Consider the following 20,777-nt stretch of genomic DNA (forward strand, 5'->3'; position numbering starts at 1 on the left):
AAACGTGCAGTTATCTGCTCACAAGCATTTGGAGAAATTGTTTATCACCCTCTGTAACGTTGGGATGTGAAGACCTTGTCCTTCCACAAGGATAGCTACGCCTGTCGCGGCGATCATCACCGAGGGTGCAGCGTCCGCGGGCCGCGTGCGTCTATCCTAGTGTGGGGCGGGATAGGCGGGGTCTCTACACAACAGGCAGAATAGCTGTGTGGTGAGGAAGAGGAGGAAAAAATATATGCCTAATAGGATTCAGATCTGGAATAAGGAGTGGGCCAGGGATCATGCTGGGCTTCAGTCACATGCAGTGTCTCGGGCACCTCTTATCCAAGCTATGACAAGGCTGCAATGTAGTCAGCCTTCATTTACCACTTACTGCACTTCTGCAGCAGCAAGAAGTAAGATCTGCTTGCTAGTCAGTAGCCTACCCCGGTGAGCAAGGCGAGCGGGAGTCGGCCTCACAATTGTGGTTCAAACAAGGGAAGTTAAGCTTGTGCGAGTATGGCCAGTGTGGGTTTTGGGAGGGGGGAGGAGGAGGTCCCTCGCAGTGGGCTCCTGGGCCGCCGGGGCTGGGCCAGGCACGGCCCTGCTGTTCGGGGCTGTCGGAGTTGCAGCGGTGCTCTGCGCGCCACGGCTTGTCGTGCTGGGGTGCTTTGGAAAAGCTGGTGGTTTTGACCAAAAAGGTAAAAAAGCTAGAGTAGCGAGGAGAGGCTGAAACATGATACAATTTATTTATTATATTCAAATATAAACTATGACTTCTATCACTTGTTATTGTAACTTATCTTCTGTTACTTGCTTTCTAGGAGGTATTATGAGATAATATTCTGTGTGTTCTTCATAACCTCCCGTGTGTGATTTTAGAAGCAGGTTCAAACCTCAAACATCGTAGGCAGCGCACCTAAATCTCCACTTTTTTTTTTTTTTTTTTTTGTCATTGGTACTGATACCGAATGGAAAGACTGTAGAGGCATTTTGGGGAAGAATAAGCACTTGAGGAAGAACGATTTGTTAACATGGAGTGCTGGAGGATCTGCCTCTGCATAGGAATTAAGTTTCATTTCAAGTTATAAGAGAACACTGGGGAATACAAAGAGAATAAAATCCCTATTATTTTTTAAATTTTATTGTCTCCTCTGAGATCCTGGTTTTCATATGAACATCAATAGCAGAAATGTAATTTTTTAAGTTATTTTTGTTACTTTAAGCACTGTACTGTTACAAAAGTATACACTTAATTTTAAATGGGAATGGGAATCAATATTTAAAAATATGCTGTCTTAATTAACAGCTCTTTGAAGTATTGTGTGTCTTGTTCTTCTTCCTTTGTAGGCTTCCAGCAGAATTTTCAAATTTCATTAATAATGCTTGACAAAACCTAACTCAGCTACTTGTACTTATAGTTGGTCACCCTTGTTGTCCTACAGCTTTCCCTGCTGAAAAATTTGGTTTATATTACAGCTGAATTCTGATTTAATTTGCATTGTGACTGCTAACTGTGAAAATCCTTATCGTGTTGTTAGGATTTGAGTTGGATGTTTTGTTTTGGGGTTTTTTTTTTTTGCTTTAATTAGCTTACAAAAAGTGTAAATTTGACAAGATACAGTTTCTAGCAAACTTCCAGATATTGCAGTAGTTTAAGTACTTTCTTACTCTAAAATTTTCTCATATAGACTTTCTTAAACTGAATTTTCACAATGAAACATTCTGATGTATGTCTTAAAAAAAAGAACCTCTTTTTAAAGAGATTTATATTTTTTATCCTGAGTGCTCAAATTATGTTGAATATCCAGTAGATGATATAGCAAATTCTGTTTCATTAGTGTTTGTCCTATAGAGCTAAATAAGGCTGTTTGCAATTGAAAAAGGATTGTATAAAAGTGGCAAGCTTTTCCTCTTTCAAGTGAGGAATAAAATCACAGCCAGCAATGAGTGTGTGTATCTAATGAAAAACCTGGTTTCCTACTTTGCCAGAGACTATGCAAATAAAGGGGCACATAATAGCAGGGCGGATACATCTTCAAATGCTTTCCTTCTCAAAAGACCTCTGTCTTGCAGACATCAGCCAGAGAGGTGTATAGATAGGTAGTTTGTAGGTAGGTAGAGATTCATCAGAGCAAAGCAACATATGAAATGGAAATAATGGTAGTTACAAGTTGTATTGTCCTTTTAAATGAACATATTGTGACCTAGGCATACCTAATTTTCTCCTTAATTGTCTTCCTTCTTAAAATGTATTTTCCTTCTTTCTAAAGGTATTAAATATATCAGCCTTCTTCTGGAGGTAATTTGGGAGTTTACAGTTCCCAACAGATGTGTGTTGGATGATTTTTATAGACCAGGCTTTTAAATATTCTGCCATCTAGGAATGAGTCATTAGCCTTCAGCATTACTGTAAAGTTCGAGAGAAGTGTTATACAGACTGGAAGGGAAAGAATAAGCTTATCGCAGATACTAATGCAGTTCATAAAGGTTGTTGGGAAAACAAGACCTAACCTTCATGCTACCTGTGAAGCAAAACTGAAACTTTCATAAACAAGAAGCGTGGCCAGACATTTTTCTGTTTCCTCTTCTGGCTGTTCCTTTGCACACACACTGATCCACCACTGCGCTCTTGGGTTCAGTCATTGCTTTTGCTCTTTGATCCTTTGAACTGCTGCAGGACCAGCCTCGGAGGCTTGCCTCTTGCTAACCTCATCCTTCTAAGAAGCACTGTATGCAAGAGGAGCTCCGGGGCTATGTTCACTGCTGGTGTTACCAACATTTTAGGAACTTAAGGATTTGTTCTGGGACGTTCAAGGGTCTGACATTCTCTGCTGGGTCCAGAACAGGTGATATCTTCTAACCTTAACTAAAAGCTAGCATTACTTGAACTGGAAATTGACTGACAGTGAAGTTAACTCTTGTTTAACAGTAAACAGCATTGCATGCGGTTGGGAAGATGTGTGTCTAGCTGCCTTCTCAGAATCAGATTAGATCTTATTTCATGTAAAAATTTTAATCTTAGTAAAGCAGTTGGAGTAAAAGCAGCTACTGACAGAATCTGAACTTGAAAAGCACCGAGTACAGTGAGGAGGAAAGCAATACAGAAAAACAGTGCTTGGAACCATAGCCAGCAAATAATAAATGAAATTCATCTTGGGAAAATAAAAGCTGAAGCTCTTTTTGAAGTGAGAATGACAGGAGAAGGAAGGAAGAAAAGGGAAGAAGGGAAAACCTAAGAACAGTGAGCATGAGAATGGCCGAGGATAAGAGCAGGCAGTGAATCAGGCCTGAATTGTACAAAGCTGTAGGCACCTTTGTAGCTTCTTGCATGAGTAATTGAGTAGTCTTACTGCCTTTTATTCATTTATTTAAACATTTCTCCAAGAGGCATGCTAAGCCTTTTCCTTACGTTACGATATAGTTAAACTCAATGTTAGAAAATGGTGGTATTTAAAAAAATGAAGCTGTTCCCGTGAGCAAGGGAACTAATGGTACTGGTGTCCTACAGCAGTGTGGCCTGTGCCTCCACAAAATGCCAGCTCCCTTCCCAGATAGCTTCCCTGATGCCCTCTCAGTCCCCCTGGATCCCCCCTGTGGTCTCGCAGTCTCCTCCCAGTTCCCTCTGCACAAAGGGTTCCTAGCTACCTCTCATGGTCCTTCATTTATGTAATATTGGATTTCTCTACGCTCGTCCCTAGATTTGGTGTATCCTGGGTTATGGAAGTCAGCTGGAACATTGTGTTCATATGGTGCCACTTTAGACTGTGAACTCTCACACTTATATCTGACCTATCTCTAAAGAGCTCCAAATACTTCTGGTATTTTATAAATAGTAAAGAACTTAAACATTCCTTCGAGCTCAGAAACAGCTATGTCTCACAGTTGGTTCTGTGCCTAGGACTGCCTTTGTTCTCCTTTAATCAGGTTCTGCGTGTCGAAGATATTGTAAATTCCTATGTATTTGAAAAGGACTACTGGTTTTTCTTAGTGACTTGGTATTGGTATAATGGGTGACCTCATATACCTTTTTTTCATCTCCAGTGCTTTGGTTCCCGTATACAGACGGTAGTTGCCGTATACAGATAGTTAATGTTTGGAGTCATAGTACTGTGATCACATGCAAAATCGGGTAACACAGCTTAAAATGATCGCATATATATCCTTTTCAGATCCTAATTGCTAGTATCATGAGCAGCTATAGCAAGGACGACTGGACCAAACTTTCAAAAATGGCTGAGGTAATGCTTTCCTAAATGTGTTTCATCTCTTTTGTCTTTTCTTATTCTTCTTAAACAGAAGAGCCGCAATAAGAAATGTCTTGAAAGAAATAGATTCCAAGAGCAAAATGAAAATTTAAAGCATGTCCATTATAATTTGTTTATGCTGTGTTTTCATTAAAATGATGGAAATGTAAATTTAAAGGAAATCTATTCTGTAAAAATGGTCCCTTGGATTTTTAAACAGTACTTGGAAAGCCTTTAGATTTTGAACCTATATACTTTTTATTTGCATTTTAAGCAAACTGTATATTATGATGGATGCCCTGATAAAATTTAATTCTACCTTTGAGAGCCTAACTTGATCTTACCTTGCCTACAGGCACACTAGTTTGACAGCACCAGAAGAAATTTTGAATATAAAACTCTTCAATATTTAAAGCATAAAAGACTTATTTAGTGCTATTCTAGTTTTAATACAGACTTTCAAAAATGATAGGAGAGAAAGCCAGTGTAGATAATAGCAGTCAGCAGGCTTCCTATAACGTAAATCCAGTCTCACACAAATGCAAACAGACCATACTCCTGAAGTTTCGATTTTGAAATCATTTGAAGGAAAAAAACTGTTTAAAAACACGTTCCTATGTCCATAGTGAATAGTATAGGAAACACTTGATTAAGACAGTGATACTGTCATTCAGAAAGATGCGTATATCCAGGTTTAACAGGAAATTGTTATTTTTAAACAAAACTGAATTTTTCCTCACAGATTAAAATATCTAGAGGAAATAAAAAACATATTTTCAGACCAGTAAAGGAAGGCTTTAACAAAATTTTTAAAGAAAAAATATTAGGTGATCATTATTGTTACCTTTAGCTCAGCATTAGATGTTTTATAAATATTGTACAAATACATATGTATGTATGTTTAAATGTATATGGGTGTATATATACATATATATGAATATATTTATGGGTATGGATGTTTTGAGAGCATGTTTCTATGTGCATGCATATGGATATTTGGATACCATTTCTTCTTTGTTCGTAGTGTTTTAAAGCCTCTCATGGTAATATGGGAAGACACTTCTCTATTTTCTTTGGACATTTTAAAGCTGTGAGGGAAAAAATCACTTTGGGGAATTAGGGAAGTGAAATTAAACATCATCAGTAATTGGCTCTGTGATCTTCAACACTAGTCCCTTTTATACCTGTATTTACCTAATTGACCATGAAATCTTTTGTGGAATCCATGCTTGGCCTGAGCTCTACTGCTTTTAAACTGACTGTGATGAATGGCTTTATTGTGCCATTTGCTCCTTTTTTTTTTTTTTTCTTTTTTTCTTTTTTTTTTAAAGTGCAATGGCAATGCTATCTAATTTTAAGACAGATATTTTCAATCTGGGTTTGTGTTTGTTACCCCTTTGGAAAAGAGTAATTATTTAAATGCATTTAATAACGTATCGTTCTTCAGCAAAGTAATTGTTAATCTGCGCTTTGCGGAAGGGGTCACACTTGTTGGGGTGCTCTGGAATCCACTGCTTAAAGAGCAGTGATATTTTACTGCATGCATAAGACCCTGTCCGGAAGGTAATAGATGTGGCTTTCCAAAGAGCACTAGCCCCAGAAGGTACCGAGGACTCTCTCCACAGGAGGACGACCTATTCATACAAAAAGGTCAGCTTGTCATGGAGGCTGATAACACCGGGAACGGCAGCTGCGTAGCCCCAGCTCACAGAGCTGATCGGCAAGTGGAAGATTCCTGAAAGTGATGGATAGCTTCCCCCGTGGTCATGCTCTTTTAGAGCTGCTGAACCATGGCTACACAGCAGGCAAAAGTTACTCCAGGTCAATAAGAAAAACAAAATGCAAATTCAAAACAAAATAGTAGTTACAGCCAAATAGAAGGCCAAGGGATAGATCCTCATCTTAGGCGGGAGCAATTCGGCAGGGAGAAAATGGAAATGTGTTTGTGTGCTGCCCTTATACACTTCAGCTTCTTTTTCTTTTTAATTTTGACTAAGAGAGGGTGCTGAAGAGAAATTAACACACTTAATATGTTTGTAAGCACAGTTTTTAATACTCTTGTTTGACTTAAGAAACAAAATATTTAACCACAAAAGCTGTGACACGGGCATCTGCAGAAAATACAGAGACAAAATCCATTAAAGCAGAAAAGAGAAATTTACTACTAAGAATCAAAGTTCTTCAGAACACAGAAGCTACCTGTGTAACGCTAACTGCTGAGCCTTTCTCTCATTGCTTCAGTAAGGCCCTATTATGCATCTCATTTTTTAATATTTTGCAGAAACAATTTTTTTTCCTTTTGTATGTTTCATAGGTTGCTGGTGCAGATGCGCTGGAGTTAAATTTATCGTGTCCTCATGGTATGGGAGAGAGAGGCATGGGCCTGGCCTGTGGGCAGGTAGGACTGTAACAGCAATCTCTTTCATGTCTCTTCAGCAATCCTGCACTAGCACATTGATAGTTACACCTCGAGGGGGAAGATGCAAGCAGCAGATTACTGGCTTGAGATTTTTAGGTTGAACATGTTTAAATATTTATTGCTGGAAGTGGAAAATGACAGAAGCTACGAATATACAAAATGCTTAGTTTTGCTGAGAACAAAAGTGCATTACGTGTTTGACAGGGAACAATAGTAAGACAGATAATTTCCAAAAACTGCTTGGACAGAGTTTGTTGGTTTCCACTGCAGTGCCCCGTAGATATCTTTTAGATCACAACCCAATACAAACTGTGTGTATCAATAATGATTTTGAAAGACATGAGATGTACACACATTTCATACGTTGCATTGTACAATTTTTAGCGTTTGAACCTAACTATTTCAGAATCGCAGAATATGGCATACATTCTGGTAGTGCCACCTACAGTTACCTTTTCCTATTATAAGACCCTGTGTTCTGCAGTATATAGATTTGATTGTAGTGTACATTTGGACTGGAATGGTCTGTGTCAGGTGTCTCTGTCATGCTGAAATCTGATGCAGGATTTTTCAGTACTTTCCACGACTTTATTTAGGAGAAAGTGTCTTGTTTTGTCCATGAAAAAACAAACACTCTGAAAAGCCAGTTCTTACGTTCATTTCTCTTCGAAGTTTTCAGATTTTTGCAGGTTTTGGCCATGGTTTTGAGGTTTGGTCTCGCTCAGAAACATGCCCAAATGTAGTAATCTTGGAAGTCTCTGAGAAATCGTGGTTAACCCAATCTCTCAGGGAAGAATTTCCTTAGTTTGGCCTTTAAATTCTCTGAAGACTAAAGCCTCCGGGCTTCAGGTACACAAGAAGATAGTTGAGCTGAGTTTGCATATTCAGGCACTGATTTGGCAAGTCCTAGCTTCTGAGTGCTTGATTTCCCGTCTCACTACTGTTTGGGGCAAGGGAAGAAAGAGAAGGAGGAAGATGCAGCATGGGGATCACAATTATATACCCTAATAACCACATATACTTTTCAGCTGGTCCTTCTGGAGGGCTAGTAGACATCTTAATTCATCCTCTCTCCTTCAGCTAAACACAGACCATTTCAGAACTGAGGTATGGTTGGATAACTAAGACATTAACTTTCTAAAACTTTATCAGGGAGATAATAGGAGCTGTAATGATTTCAGTGGAACTATGGACACACTTCAGTTGAAGATTTATCATAAGAATGATACGGTCAGGCCTAGAGCATGGGACTTTTTATTAATAATTTTCTGGGAACAAAATGATGTCGATCCACTCCTTGCTCTAGATTATTATTTTTAATGAAAGTAGTCTAGATGCTTTTCATGGCCAGTGGTCATTTTCCAAAATTTTGATTAAAATGGGAGAGAAAAAAATTATAAAAAGCCTTCAGGACCGTTCTAGGAAAATGGTAATAGTTATTATTAATTTTTTTTTCAAAAATGTGTTTAACAACAAACAGCTATGGTAGCCATTTTTATCAGTTTGTGAAGCAATTCCCACCCTTCAACTCTGCATGTTATAGCTCAGTAGTTTGAATTATCGTCTCATGAGATGGCAAAACCCTGTGGAAGGTGTGATTTAGTCAGGGAGAGCCGTGAAGGTTTCACATGGAAACTGAAATAGGCTCATTTTTTTCTTTTCTTTTCTTTTTTTTTTAAGCATATGTTATTTCCAGCCTGCACTGGTTAAAATAATATATGCATGTGAAGTTGCTTAGATGTGTAGTCAGTAGGGAGCTGTCTGGCTACATGAGCTTTTACATATCTTTCAGCTACTGTAAAATCAGAGAACGAAATGCAAAATTTGAGCACTCAGGGCTATCGTGTGGATTTGTGACTCTCCTTGGAGGAGATCAGATCCATAAAGCAAGAAAAAGATTACATTATATATACATACATGTTTGTATAATAATAGTATTTCTCTCTTCCCCATTCAATATGGATATTCTTTTGAATGTTTAATATATACTACTTTCAAATATATCTCGTCTTTTCTTAACTTTCCTACCAAAAATGAGAGCTCAGAAAAGAATCCAGTTCTTTAGACAAATAAATAAATGAAGCAAGCAATCTTTAGAGGGCCGAATCCTGAGGTTTATCAGAGTTGGCTATGATAAATTATAGTGGCTTTAAATGTAGTTTGTCAAAGCAAAGGCTGAGAGTAAACAGGATAAAATAGTCTGTGCTAGGACATTTATTAGTGGCCCTTCATGGGAGTTCCGCATGTGGAGTCCCCTGGAGGCCCCATCATAACCAGGAAAGCGCTAGGAAGTATTTCAGCTTAACTCCTAATATGTTTTTTTCCAGAGCTAAAGTCAAGTAGGTGGTATATGTGTAATGTGGGGAAGAGTGGGCTCAGGTACGCTCTGGAAAAAGTACTCAGTGTCTATGCAACAGGGCATGAGGCTTTGGGAGACAGACTAGCTCTCCTGTTTGAACAGTGAAGCAGGTTTTCTTAAATCTTTTTGATAACATAATCCAGATCTTCATAGGAAAATTTCTTAGGGATTATGTCCCTTTTTATGCCTAAGCACATTAAATCCTCAGGAAACTACAGAAGTTGCTGAGATGAAAAATAAAAGCAGAAATACGTGTATGTGTATTTTTACTGTTTTTAATGTCTAAAATGTTCTGCTTTCAAAAAAAAAGGAAAGGAAAAGAAAGGTTAATTACACTGTCTACTTTTACTCCTCATTTCAATTCCTATGGTGTGCCTAAGGGTAAGTGTAAAAATCTGGGAACATTAGATTTGCTTTTGCTCTATCCTATTTTGTTATCTACTCTTAGACACTCCTACTGTTTTATACCACTGTAAAATTTTAAAATTCCAGATATATCCAAATAATATATATAAAAATAATAATATATATATCAAAAACTGGTACTAAAAATGACTATTTGTTTTATACTGCATTACAGTTCTCAGCTTTTATTTGATTTTAATTCCAAATCATTAGTGCAGACACTCTGGCGCCTAAACAGCATAGCTAGCCAGAGGGTAATATTAAAGAGGCATCTGTATTTCTGCCAATAAGTTACTTAAAACTGGTTCTGTATAAAATGTCAATTATATTTACTAATGCTGATTAATGATAATAAAGTTAAGATTTGTATTCTTTCATAACAGTCTGCAACTGTAGCTGTAGATCATGAAAAATTGTAAGAGTTTATATCATTAAGTTAAACGGTACTAATGCACAGATTTTCTTTGAATCAGATAATGTAAGTGTACAAAACATTTAATAGTAAACATAAAGACAATATTGTAAACAGTGAATTATTACTGTATTTGTAGTTAACTTTGTATCTCTTCATTGGAAAGTATGCGAAGATTGTTTAAATTTTGTTTAAATGGTATTAAACATTCAGGACCAATACTGTGATTTTTAAAACCACAAATGTCAGTGTTTGGCTTTTTATTTTTGGTCCAAAAGTCAAGAATTCTCTCCAGGTATTCTGGTAAGTATGAGTAAGTAGTTGAACTGGGCTGATTATCTGGGTTTCGTGTTGCATTCCTGCCAAGTTTTATGTCATTCTCTGTTGTTCAGATGAAACCCCAGGTCCAGTATTTGAAATGCTCTATATACCTAGAATCATTAGAGTAAGACTGACTAGCACGAGTGATATCCAGACTTTTCAAAAATCTCAGTGAGTCTCACTGGCCTACTGGGGAGTGAAGAACAGCAGAGGGAAGAAGAAAAGAGCAGCCTACAGCTGTTGAAGGGGAGTTACAAAGATAACAGAAGCACAGCTGTGAAGAAAGGTCGTTCTCAGTAGTGCCAGAGGATGTGGCAATGACCACAAATTGCAGCCTGGAGGTTTCAGGTTGGACATCAGGAAAAAAATTCACTGAGGGCAGCGCAGCCCGGGAGCGTGTTGCCCAACAACGTCCTGTGATCTCCATCTCCAGAGTTGCAGGACTCAGGTAGGCAAAGCAATGGCTGACCATTAGTAGCATCAGCTGTACTCTTGCTCTGAGCAGGATGTTGGCCTACATAACCTCCAGAAATCCTTTCAAACTAACATTTCTGTTATTCTGTGGCTTCACCACACTAAATTTCTATCTGAAAGCATTGCATTGTTTGTACCAGAGATAGGAAATGAGTAGTGGATAAAGGGAAGCACAAATATTCACTTGTTCATGTCGGAGGAGATGGTCAGTATGACAGAGAGAGCTCAAGTCAAAAACAACACATCAGTTTAACTTACCAAAGCACAGAGGATGCTTCTAGATTTTTTTTTTTTTTTAATGTCTCATACTCGGAGATCTCAGCCTAAATGCAAGAACAGAGATTCTTTATGCTATAAGCAAATATTTTAAAAATTAATAACATCCTATCTTTAAAAATATTTCCCATTAGTCATACCTTTTAACCCTCCAATATGTAGCATATATTTGCATATCTCACCATTTAAGCTATAGGTTTGGAGGACTGTTTGCTTTTCTAATTTATACTGAAGGAAACACATATTTCTCTCTCATGAGCACTGAAATCCAGATCCTGGTTGTTTAACTCTTCAGACCATATACAAAAAGAACTTACTTTGTAATTTTTTTCTCACCTTTATTTTCATTTTACTTAAGCTCTAGTTGCCACAGCCTCTGCTGCTGGCGGTGTTTATGTTTATTGCCTGCAATTAGGAGGCAGAATTCATAAAAGCCCACATTGCCTCGTTCACAAGAAAAGGAATCTGTTAAAAACAACAGCAACAAAAACCAAAATAAAACCAAAAGCACTGGTTACTCTACAGAGATGAAAACTGGCTGCATGGCACCATTAGATTTGCTCTGCCGTACCTTGGAAATAGGAAAGATGGGGCTACTTCTTAATTGAAGTGCACAGCATAGCATGATAATTCGCTGTTGCTCTACAGGCAAGGAGCTTGAAGTATTTTAAATAAATGATGCCCCAAACAGAATTTGATTATATCTGTGTTCATGTGGCATTCTGCTATCACCCTACAATAATATGCTGGTTAAGTATAATTCATTGAGTCCTGCAGGCAATATTAGTTCTCTCTCTTCTCTTTTGTATCCGTTAACTGCAACAAATTAATGCAAAGTACAGCAAGATTGTGTTACACTGTGTTATAGCAGCAGCAGGAACATTGTCTCCCAAAGTGGATATAGCTAGTATAATCCAAGTGAGGTTTATGGTGGTGTTTCAGGAATTACACCTCTTGTTGTCCACTTGCGTTGACCACTTTCCTCCTTTTTGTTGGGAACTTAGGAAAATAAGGGCCACTGTGTCTTTCAGTACCCCTCTGTTGCTTTGAGGTGTGTTTCAGCCAAGTGACCTGTTTCAATCAAATTTCTCAGAGATGAAACTCTTTCAGAGATATCAAATTTCTACAGGTTTCATAAAACTAGGCAGCTGGATAGAGAAGAGAATTTGGCTACTGCCCAAACTGATGGATTTGAACAGTAGCCTTAATAGTCCAGCTGAAGGAAAAGCTCAGACAGGCAAAGGAAATTAAATCCCAAGTCACATGCTTATCAGAAACCAGGATTCCCTAGTCCAAGTGGTGACAGTTTTGTCATGAAGGCAGAGGTGAGTGGTGTGCGAGTCCTCTCCCCCCACCAATCTTAAGTCTAACACTTGGACTCAGAGAATTAATGAACATGCAGCCCAAATTATCTTCTGAAGTAAATTGATGCAGATCCAGAGAGGTCACTGGAGCAGTGCCAGGGCCTGCATGAAGTGAACAGAGTACATTGGGCATTGATTTGCTGCGGATATGTAGAATAGGCAAGGAGAAGGGCCATTGACTGATGGCCTTGTGCTCAACACATGCAAACATAGATCTAAGTGCATCTTTTCTCAGAGTGGAAGATGTGTTTGCTGGGCTTAAGTTCCTGGCTTCCTCACTAACCACGGCCACGTGTCATCTTTTAGCTAGTTCAGTCATGTTGTTTTAACCTTTTGACTTGTCCCCTTTTTGGTTTTTCCCATTTCATATGTCTCTGTTCCCTTTCTCTTTTCACTCCTTCCTTCTTTAAACCCCTCCTCATAACGTAAACCTATTGCTCAGTTGCTTTCAGAGTAACAACTGACTTGTGAATAATTTCAGTAGGAATCTGAAGAGAAAAAAGCTTACTTACTATATGGTCACTACTGGCTTAGTGACCTCAGCCGCCTTCTTCCAGTACCTGACTTCATTTCCTTTTCTGTTGTACTCATAGGATTCAGGTATAATGAAATGTTATGGTTTAAGCAGATTTATTCCACGTTTTCAGTACCATATGTCCTTTTAGTGCTCATGTATTTTACTTTTTGTAATATGCAAAAGGGGACAATACTTAATAATGAGGTGCAAGAGTAGTTAGTTAATATTTTGTCTCAAGAATTCTGTTTTTTATACACTCAAGAGGAAATGAATTAAGATACAAAGTTTAATAAATTCATCATCAGGACACTGTTCTGTAATTTTATATTGCAGTTTGACAACATTTAAGCCTCTGTTACTGCTTTAAAAGATTGGTAATTGAATTACTCCAAACACACACCAGAAAATAAAAAGGGTTTATAAATAGGATAGTAATGTTAACGGCACTAGCAACTTGCTGAAAATTTTTGATGGCATGGTATGGCTGTTGGTAGGTTTTTAAATACTGTTTATGCATGATGACCTTTTATTTATACATGGAAGGTGTTCTTTTCAGAGTGGATTTTCTTTAGCAAATGAAAAAGCGAATCCGTTTCCTTGAAATTCATAAATATAGGCAACCAAACTGGGATCCTTATTTTCAATCTCACTATGATGGCAAGCATTTCAGCTGGAATTTACCTTATGACTGACAGATATCACAAAGAAGTTCAGTTCAGCCAAAATATCAGTGAACTACTGTGCTTTAAAAAGGAAACAAAAAGCTTTGGGTTTTTTTAATGAGACTTCAGTAACTAAAATATGACAGAGTGTATAGCAAGTGAGTGCTTCCTGGAAAGGAAGAAAAACATGATTTTCTTAAAATCCAAGTGGCAATTTGTATTTATTCTTGCAATTACCTTTTAATGCCCTGAAAGCTTTTTGAAAGGGGAAATGTAGAAAACTGAGGCAATCTTATTTCTATGATTACATTGTTAAATGTTTTGAGTTTTACTGGATCTTCTGGATTGTTTTGCCTTTGGATACATAGTTGCAGCATAAGATAGCGTAGTTATTCATATCACTGATGTCTTGTAAACAGGATTTATTAGAAAAAATGATTAGCAACAAGTATTTGATGGTAGGTAAAATAAAACATTTTAAAACGGTTCATCTTGGTACACGATAAAAGTTAACTACACAGTGCACGCTAATAGCTTTTTCTTTCTGTCGTTTCAATGTTATGCCACCATTTGATAAAGTTAATTAACAGTGTGCTAACTAGTCTCTTCACTGCCCACGTGAGAATTTTCAGGATTAGGCTCGTGCTTTTTAAATTTTGCCTCACCTCCTAGTGAGGTTAGTCAGTGCGCTGAAAGGCTTGCCATTTACAGTATATCAAATCTGAGCATAGGTTTTAAATTTCTTAATTTGTCAGTTTCAAAGATTGATGATTTCCTCAAGTATCTTGGTATTTTCTGTCTCTTTATGACAGGAAAGGGACAGAGAGCTTGTCTACCTGACCACAAGAAAAAGCTATTTGTAGCTGCAGTACTCATACATTCAAGTTCTATGCTTTCCTTTAAAATTTCTCATGTATAACGTAAGCCTAATGAAACCCTTATGCCTTCTAGCAGGTAACCTCTGCATGAACTAAAGAGCTGAAATATTGTTTAATCATGCTGTGTACCACTTTTCTACAGTGATATGAGAAACATTATTTTGGTTGGATAGAAACAACCAAGATAAAATATTTTGTTCTGTCAGAGAGAAGACGTCATTTTTATTCAGCCAACACTTTAAATGTACCAATGCTGTTGATAAATAAATCTTTCCTGTTAAGTATTTCCAAGAAGTTTATAAAAATGTTAGCGTGCAATTTCACATTTTTCATTTGGAATATTTAGGCCCAGTTGGTATGCAGGGACTCGGAACAAAATCATTTGCTAATTTGAACTGGCAATCTGTGCATCACCCTTTCAGGCCAACTATTATTAACCTTTATTGTGACAACTGAAGAGAATAATGGTTGGGTTTGGGTCCTTTAATATTGCATTGAAATCAATAGCTATAGACAGTGATTGCTACAGTTTTAACTGACTTATCTTCATGAAACATATAGAGAGCTTTTCCTACCAAATTTAAGTATAGCAAATGAAAAAAAAACCGTATAGTCTGTTTTTAAAGTTGAATATTTTTGAACAATTATGTTTGTTTTGGTTGTTTAGATTAACATTTTAAATGAAAAAAATTAACAAATTTAAACTAAAGTTCAGTATGGTTCTACCCCCTCCATAGAGGCAGGACTTGGTTTTCAAAATAAATTGAATTGCATTTCTTTTAGTTGCGGGGAGAAAACAAAAACCAATAAAGCTTTTATGTGATCTGAAAAAGGGAGTAATTGCAAAGCTGACTAAAAAAAGACAGCCTCAAACCTTCTGAGCCTCAGTTGTGCTTGATCTTGACATCCCTCTTGTCATTGCTTCAACTCCCATCACAAGTCTGTATTTTGTACTTTTGTGTACTGGTCAATCAAAAATATCCAACTCATTTTTGACCTTGTCTTTTTATTTGTTATTTTTTCAGTTATTAAGTGCTACATTTTGAAAGAAGCGTGTAGGAGTGGCATACTGCTAATAGGGAATCCAAAGTGGATCTCCCACGCAGCACTTTGATAAATGTATTCTTGAGTTTGGCTACTGACCTGCGTTAGTATTGGCAGCTATTAGATGAGGTATGTTAAAAACTTTGCAGTACAATCTTCTGTGGGTGGACTTTGGAGTGTTTTTTTGTTTGTTTGTTTTTTTAAACATACTGTTAGAATTGTTCACTTGTGTAGCTGCGGTAGCGCGCTACAGTAAGAAAATGCTCTAATAACTTGTTGTTCCCGTTCTTTCATTTGGAATCGAGAGAGGTGATCAAAGGCTATTTCTCCTGTCTTTTAACATCCTTCAAAGGTTCTAATTGAAGAGCTGGAGAAGCGAAAAAATAGTGATTGCCAGACCAAATGAGAGTAAGAAAGAAGCTGAATCTTTTTACATGCACCAGATCTTTTGTAAGTTTTTCAGAGCAGGCTATGAACCACAGTAGTGCTGTAGTCTCATGCTGGCTTTTCTCAACAGCTGCTGTTATTTCTGCTCATATAGAGCGGGTCTCAGAGCTTTGACTTTCTAGCTCAGCCATGACCAAAGCCGGGACCTAATCCAGAGTGACATGATTCTGTCCAGTGACACATGGGTATGACTGGAGAGCAAGGAGAATCTGTCTCCGTTACGTTCCCGTGCGTGGAACTTGTGGTGGCTGATGTGAAGATCAGCTGCTCAAATCGTGACACCAGGCTTGCAGCTCGACTTGATAGTAATAAAGAGTCCTATCGTGTAAGATGGAGAATGAAGCAAGGCTTTTTTGGTTCTTGTCATGTGCCGCATAAAATGAAAAACTATTGAATCAGATTACCAAGTTCTTGCTTAGATTTTTAATCATTCCTACTTTGACGAAAACAAGCATGAACTAAGAATCTGTGCTTGACCTGGTCTTTTTACAGTATTGTTTTTAGGTGAATGAAAAGTCTATAACAAAAAGGGAGGGAGAGAGAATTTAGTCTATTTAAAAAAGGGGGGGGGGGAATTTGTCAAGCTGCACTTTTACATTTGGATCTGCAATAGTCTGTAGGCAAAAAAAGTGTTTGTCTCACTAGTGCTTAGTAAGTCATGTATTTTCTCTTTACTTTAAAGATATTACAGATTTTCATCAAATTAGACCAGTTACGATATGGAAATAACATGAATATTTTTGTTAATTTACTCCATAGAGTTCTTTTAAGACATTTTAAAACAAGAAAAGAGCATTTTAGAATATGTAAAAGAGTGTAAAATAATTAAATCCTTGAATTACACCAGTGGGCAACAGTCATAGAACAGAACGTTGCTAGGGTAAATGTAGCAAAATGGTGACTGTGTAGACTTTTGCTTAATTCTTCTCGTATTAATTTCTGATCTTTTAGAAATTTTTTCTAAAAAAAAGGCCACAACTGCTCTTCATGTTGAAAAGACCTCTTGCCTTAAAGCATGCATTAATTTAAAAAGCTGAAGGTCAACTGAAATGAAACGTTTTGATCCTCCCCAAACAAAATATGAAATTACTTATTTGTGAATATTTTTGATTTTTTTATCCTGATTAGACTTTTCCTATACCATTTTATTGAAGATATCTGATGAGATTTTGAAATAATTGTTGCTAGGCTAAGGGAACAATTCAAACATGTAAATGAAATTGTTAAGTAATACATATGTAGAAATTACAACTATAAAATCCAAAGTGACTGTTATTGACTTGCAAGTTAAAAATAAGTTACAAAAAATGCTGCTACTTTCTTTTAGTTGGACAAAATACTGCACTCACAGCTGAAGTCTGTTTTTACTCTGTATAGGAAATTGTAAAATAGAAGCTCGCTCCAAACATTTTAAACTTAGTCAAAAGATTTCCGCCTCCTTCAGTACACTTTGGTTCTCACACCAAAAGGCGTTGCAGTATTGATGGAAAAAGAATATTGACCTGAATTCACATTCTCTCCTTATCACTAAAAGTTTATTTTGTGCTATTGGTTTCACATTATCATCTCATAGATTCTAGCAAGGACACTATCTGCTCTCATCCAGGAACTATGTTTTTATGAGGTTGGGTAGGCTGACCCAAAGCCTCTGAAGTCATTTAGGCATTTTGGGAAATTTTTCCTAATATATATAGATAACTTCACATTCAGCTGTGAAAACTGTTATTTCTGCCCTAGGTTAAAATTTGATTTTTTTTTAAAAAAAATTCTTATTTCCTAATGGGTTTCTAGATCCATGTTTGATATGGAAAGGAGATACGCAATAGATATAAAAAGCATCGGAACTAACAGCCTACTAGATTAACATTTCCTATGGACATCTCTGGGAGCTTGGTAAAAGACACAGATCCAGATCTACACACTGAGCAGATGGAGCGTATTGACTGGGTGAAGAATCTATAGAAAAGATCATTACTTCCTTGAAAGCTGTTCTAAGTCTATCTTGCCCCTGTCTGCCCACGCTGCAAGTAGTGGCAGGTAGTGCCACTGTAATTAATCTTTCGCAAGGAAAGCATAGCATGGCCTGGAAGAAAGTCTACCTTTAGCAAGGTGGTTAGCTGCCAACAGTGAAAGAGTCTTTTCCCTTTGGTTGGTTTTCATTGGAGGGGGAATTTCGGGTCATGTGGTCTTTCAGACTGCACTCTAGCTGAGGATAGGTTTAACTCTTCCCTTGTTAGCTACTGTTGAATTAAATAGTAAAATGAGAATGGTACATGAATTAAATGTAAAAGCCCAATCTTGCAAATTCTCACTCATAAAGCTTCCAAGTGCCTTTTCTTAGGCTTGGTCATTCCCAAACATAAAAGCCCTCCTTCCTTGTCCCATAGCTATCCATACTGTTCTGGAAAATGTGTCTACCAGGGAGAATGAGGAAGTTACATGTAGAACATTTTATCATATTAAAAAAAACCCAATGATAATAGATTTGAGAAGGCTACAAGCTTTCTTCTGGATGGCCAGTGCAGAAAGTAAATGTCACTAGAAAAATGCACTGATAAGGGACTCTTGTGGCCACTTGCCTAGTAACCACATACAGGAACTTCCATATCAGCTTAATGTGTGTTAAAATAAGACAAAGATAAGCTAAATCCTCTGTAACTTAGGATCAGTATTTAAAATTGAAAATATGTTTACATAATGCATGATTAATCCATGAGAGTCATTGCCAAGAGATATACACAAGGGACAGTTTTGTGACCATCAGAGATTTGAGGTTTATGAGGAAGATCAGACTTCTGGTTGCATTAAATAAAATATTTTAATTTCTGAAGCTTTGTTTTTTAGGGCATTATGTAGTTAGTGATGGATGAGATTTAAGGACTGTATGTGCAAGCCCATAATGGATCTTGCAACATTCTCTGTGCCATCTAGAACTTCCTATCATGAGAGTCAGTTCCTATCCTGAGAGTCATTATTTATACAAATAATGGATTTGTATAAATCATCAGGATGATCTGTAATGATAATTCTGTTGTTCCTATGTAAGAAAGCCTTAATACGTATGTAAAATCAGGATTATGACTGAGAAGAGTTATGGTTTTATACTTCTCTTAACTGCAAAGGTCCTTACCTTGTCAGGTACACCTTATAGTAATTAGGGATGGAGTGAAGATTGCATGGTATGTCTATTTTCTGTAGCTGTAATTAGGCAAGATCAACTAACGTGCTATACTGAGTAGTAAATTTACTTCAGAATTTCTCAAGGGAAGTTCTGTAACAGATATTATTTTTATGGCAACCTTCAGATTGACATTAGTATCCTGTACATACGCATACATGCATATGTACACACACTCACACATACGGGCTTCCCAGGGACTGTCTGTGTTTTTAGGAAAAGCATGTTCATTACCCTGAAGTAGTTGTATTTTCATCTTTTGCATTATTCAAATTCTCTTAAGAATCGATTAGTTTCAAGAATTAAAAATCCTTCTTTAGTTAAAGTGGGAAGTATCTCATGGTTTAAGGCATTCTGAAGAGCTAAGCTCAGTTTTCTGCCAGAAGAGCTGCTTCAGATCTTTATGCAAATGACTTAGTAAACGCGGGGCACCAGAAGGAGGAGTTGCATCTCAGTCTTTCTGACCCTCTTCTTTCCATTTGTTAAACAGATATGAGTCCTTCCGTGCTTCAGAGGGGTATTTTGGATATAACTTAAGGATTGTGCAATAATAAAAAAGAGGACCCTGCAAGAACATTGAAAGATAGGTAGTAGTAAAAATAATTTCCCAAATCTACAGCCAAACATTCCTGTGGTAATCTCTTCATGGTTTTGTTCCTTTTCATGTGACACAAGGAGCGGCGGACCTGCTGTCTGCATGCCATTTTCACCTTCTTTTTGAAACATGCAAGTTGTATCTACCTTGGGGACGATGAGGACGTGGGTTTCATCTCATTACCAATGCCAACGGGAATCAGTAGACAACTTGCTACTTTAATTTCTAAGGACTTATGCTTATAGTTATGATGGTAGTTAAGCTTATCATGTGATCATTCACCAAAAAAAAAAAAAGGTGAATAGTTGTTTTTCCTCTAGTATATCTACCCACTGGCAATGAGTAGTTAGGATTAAAAGATCCATCTAGCCTGAGGCTATAATGAATATTCAGGAAAAATGATTCTGTACTGCTGCTTAGGGGAGTAAAAAGACAACCTTGTAACATTAAAATCTCCTGTGCCTTTGGAGTAAAAAAGCAATATTTGATTAAGAACAGGAAAATAGAAGGCATACTGATGTACATCTCACACCAAAAGAGATTGTTTTGTATTAAATCACTAACAAATTCCTGTAGATCAATATTATATTTTAGCTGATGATAATTTCATCAAGGCTTTGTTTAGATGGCGTTTGTTAAAAAAGTACAGCAGATGAATAAAGTGTGCTGCCAATGTATGTAAAAGTCCATTGAAGTATTCATTTATTCTTCTGGATTGACACATACAGTAATATTATGCTACAAATTCTATAATAATTGCATTGAATCATCATTAATGAGAGAACCTAGAAATCTAGCTATGTGTAACAGAAGGCGGCAGTGTATAGCAACATGGCAGACTTTGAATATCAAAACATTAAAATCCTTTACAAGATTAAGCAGAGTATATTTTAGTTACTGCGTGTTGTTGATTTTGCCAGTGTAAACGCCTATCTGTTTTTACCACTAATGACATTTTACTTATCAAGGCATTTCAAAAATATTTTTTCATTATACAGGCTTCATCAACCACTTTATCAATTATAAAAGCTATACTTTATCAATTATAAAAGCTATGGGCACTTTCATGAAGTTGGACTGGAGTAAAAAGGATATTTTTGTTATATTACAAGTATTTTTATTAGGTATTTTTAGCAGAGATTTTTGTAATGAAATTTATGTGCCTCAAGATGTGTTCTCTTACAAGCTATATTCTCAATC

The 20,777-nt window shown here is 37.0% G+C and overlaps 1 protein-coding gene across 15 annotated transcripts in view; it reads left to right on the forward strand.

Annotated features, from left to right (window-relative positions):
• Positions 1–20,777, forward strand: part of DPYD (dihydropyrimidine dehydrogenase) — a 386,630-nt gene that overhangs the window by 262,821 nt on the left and 103,032 nt on the right. For all 15 annotated transcript variants that reach the window (XM_068952361.1, XM_068952354.1, XM_068952355.1 and 12 more), the window contains 2 exons: positions 4,152–4,220; positions 6,541–6,624. In XM_068952361.1, the coding sequence (XP_068808462.1) occupies positions 4,152–4,220; positions 6,541–6,624 (153 nt within the window). The remainder of the gene's footprint in view (positions 1–4,151; positions 4,221–6,540; positions 6,625–20,777) is intronic.

Source organism: Struthio camelus, chromosome 8, assembly GCF_040807025.1.
Source record: "Struthio camelus isolate bStrCam1 chromosome 8, bStrCam1.hap1, whole genome shotgun sequence".
NCBI classification, from domain to species: Eukaryota; Metazoa; Chordata; class Aves; order Struthioniformes; family Struthionidae; genus Struthio; species Struthio camelus.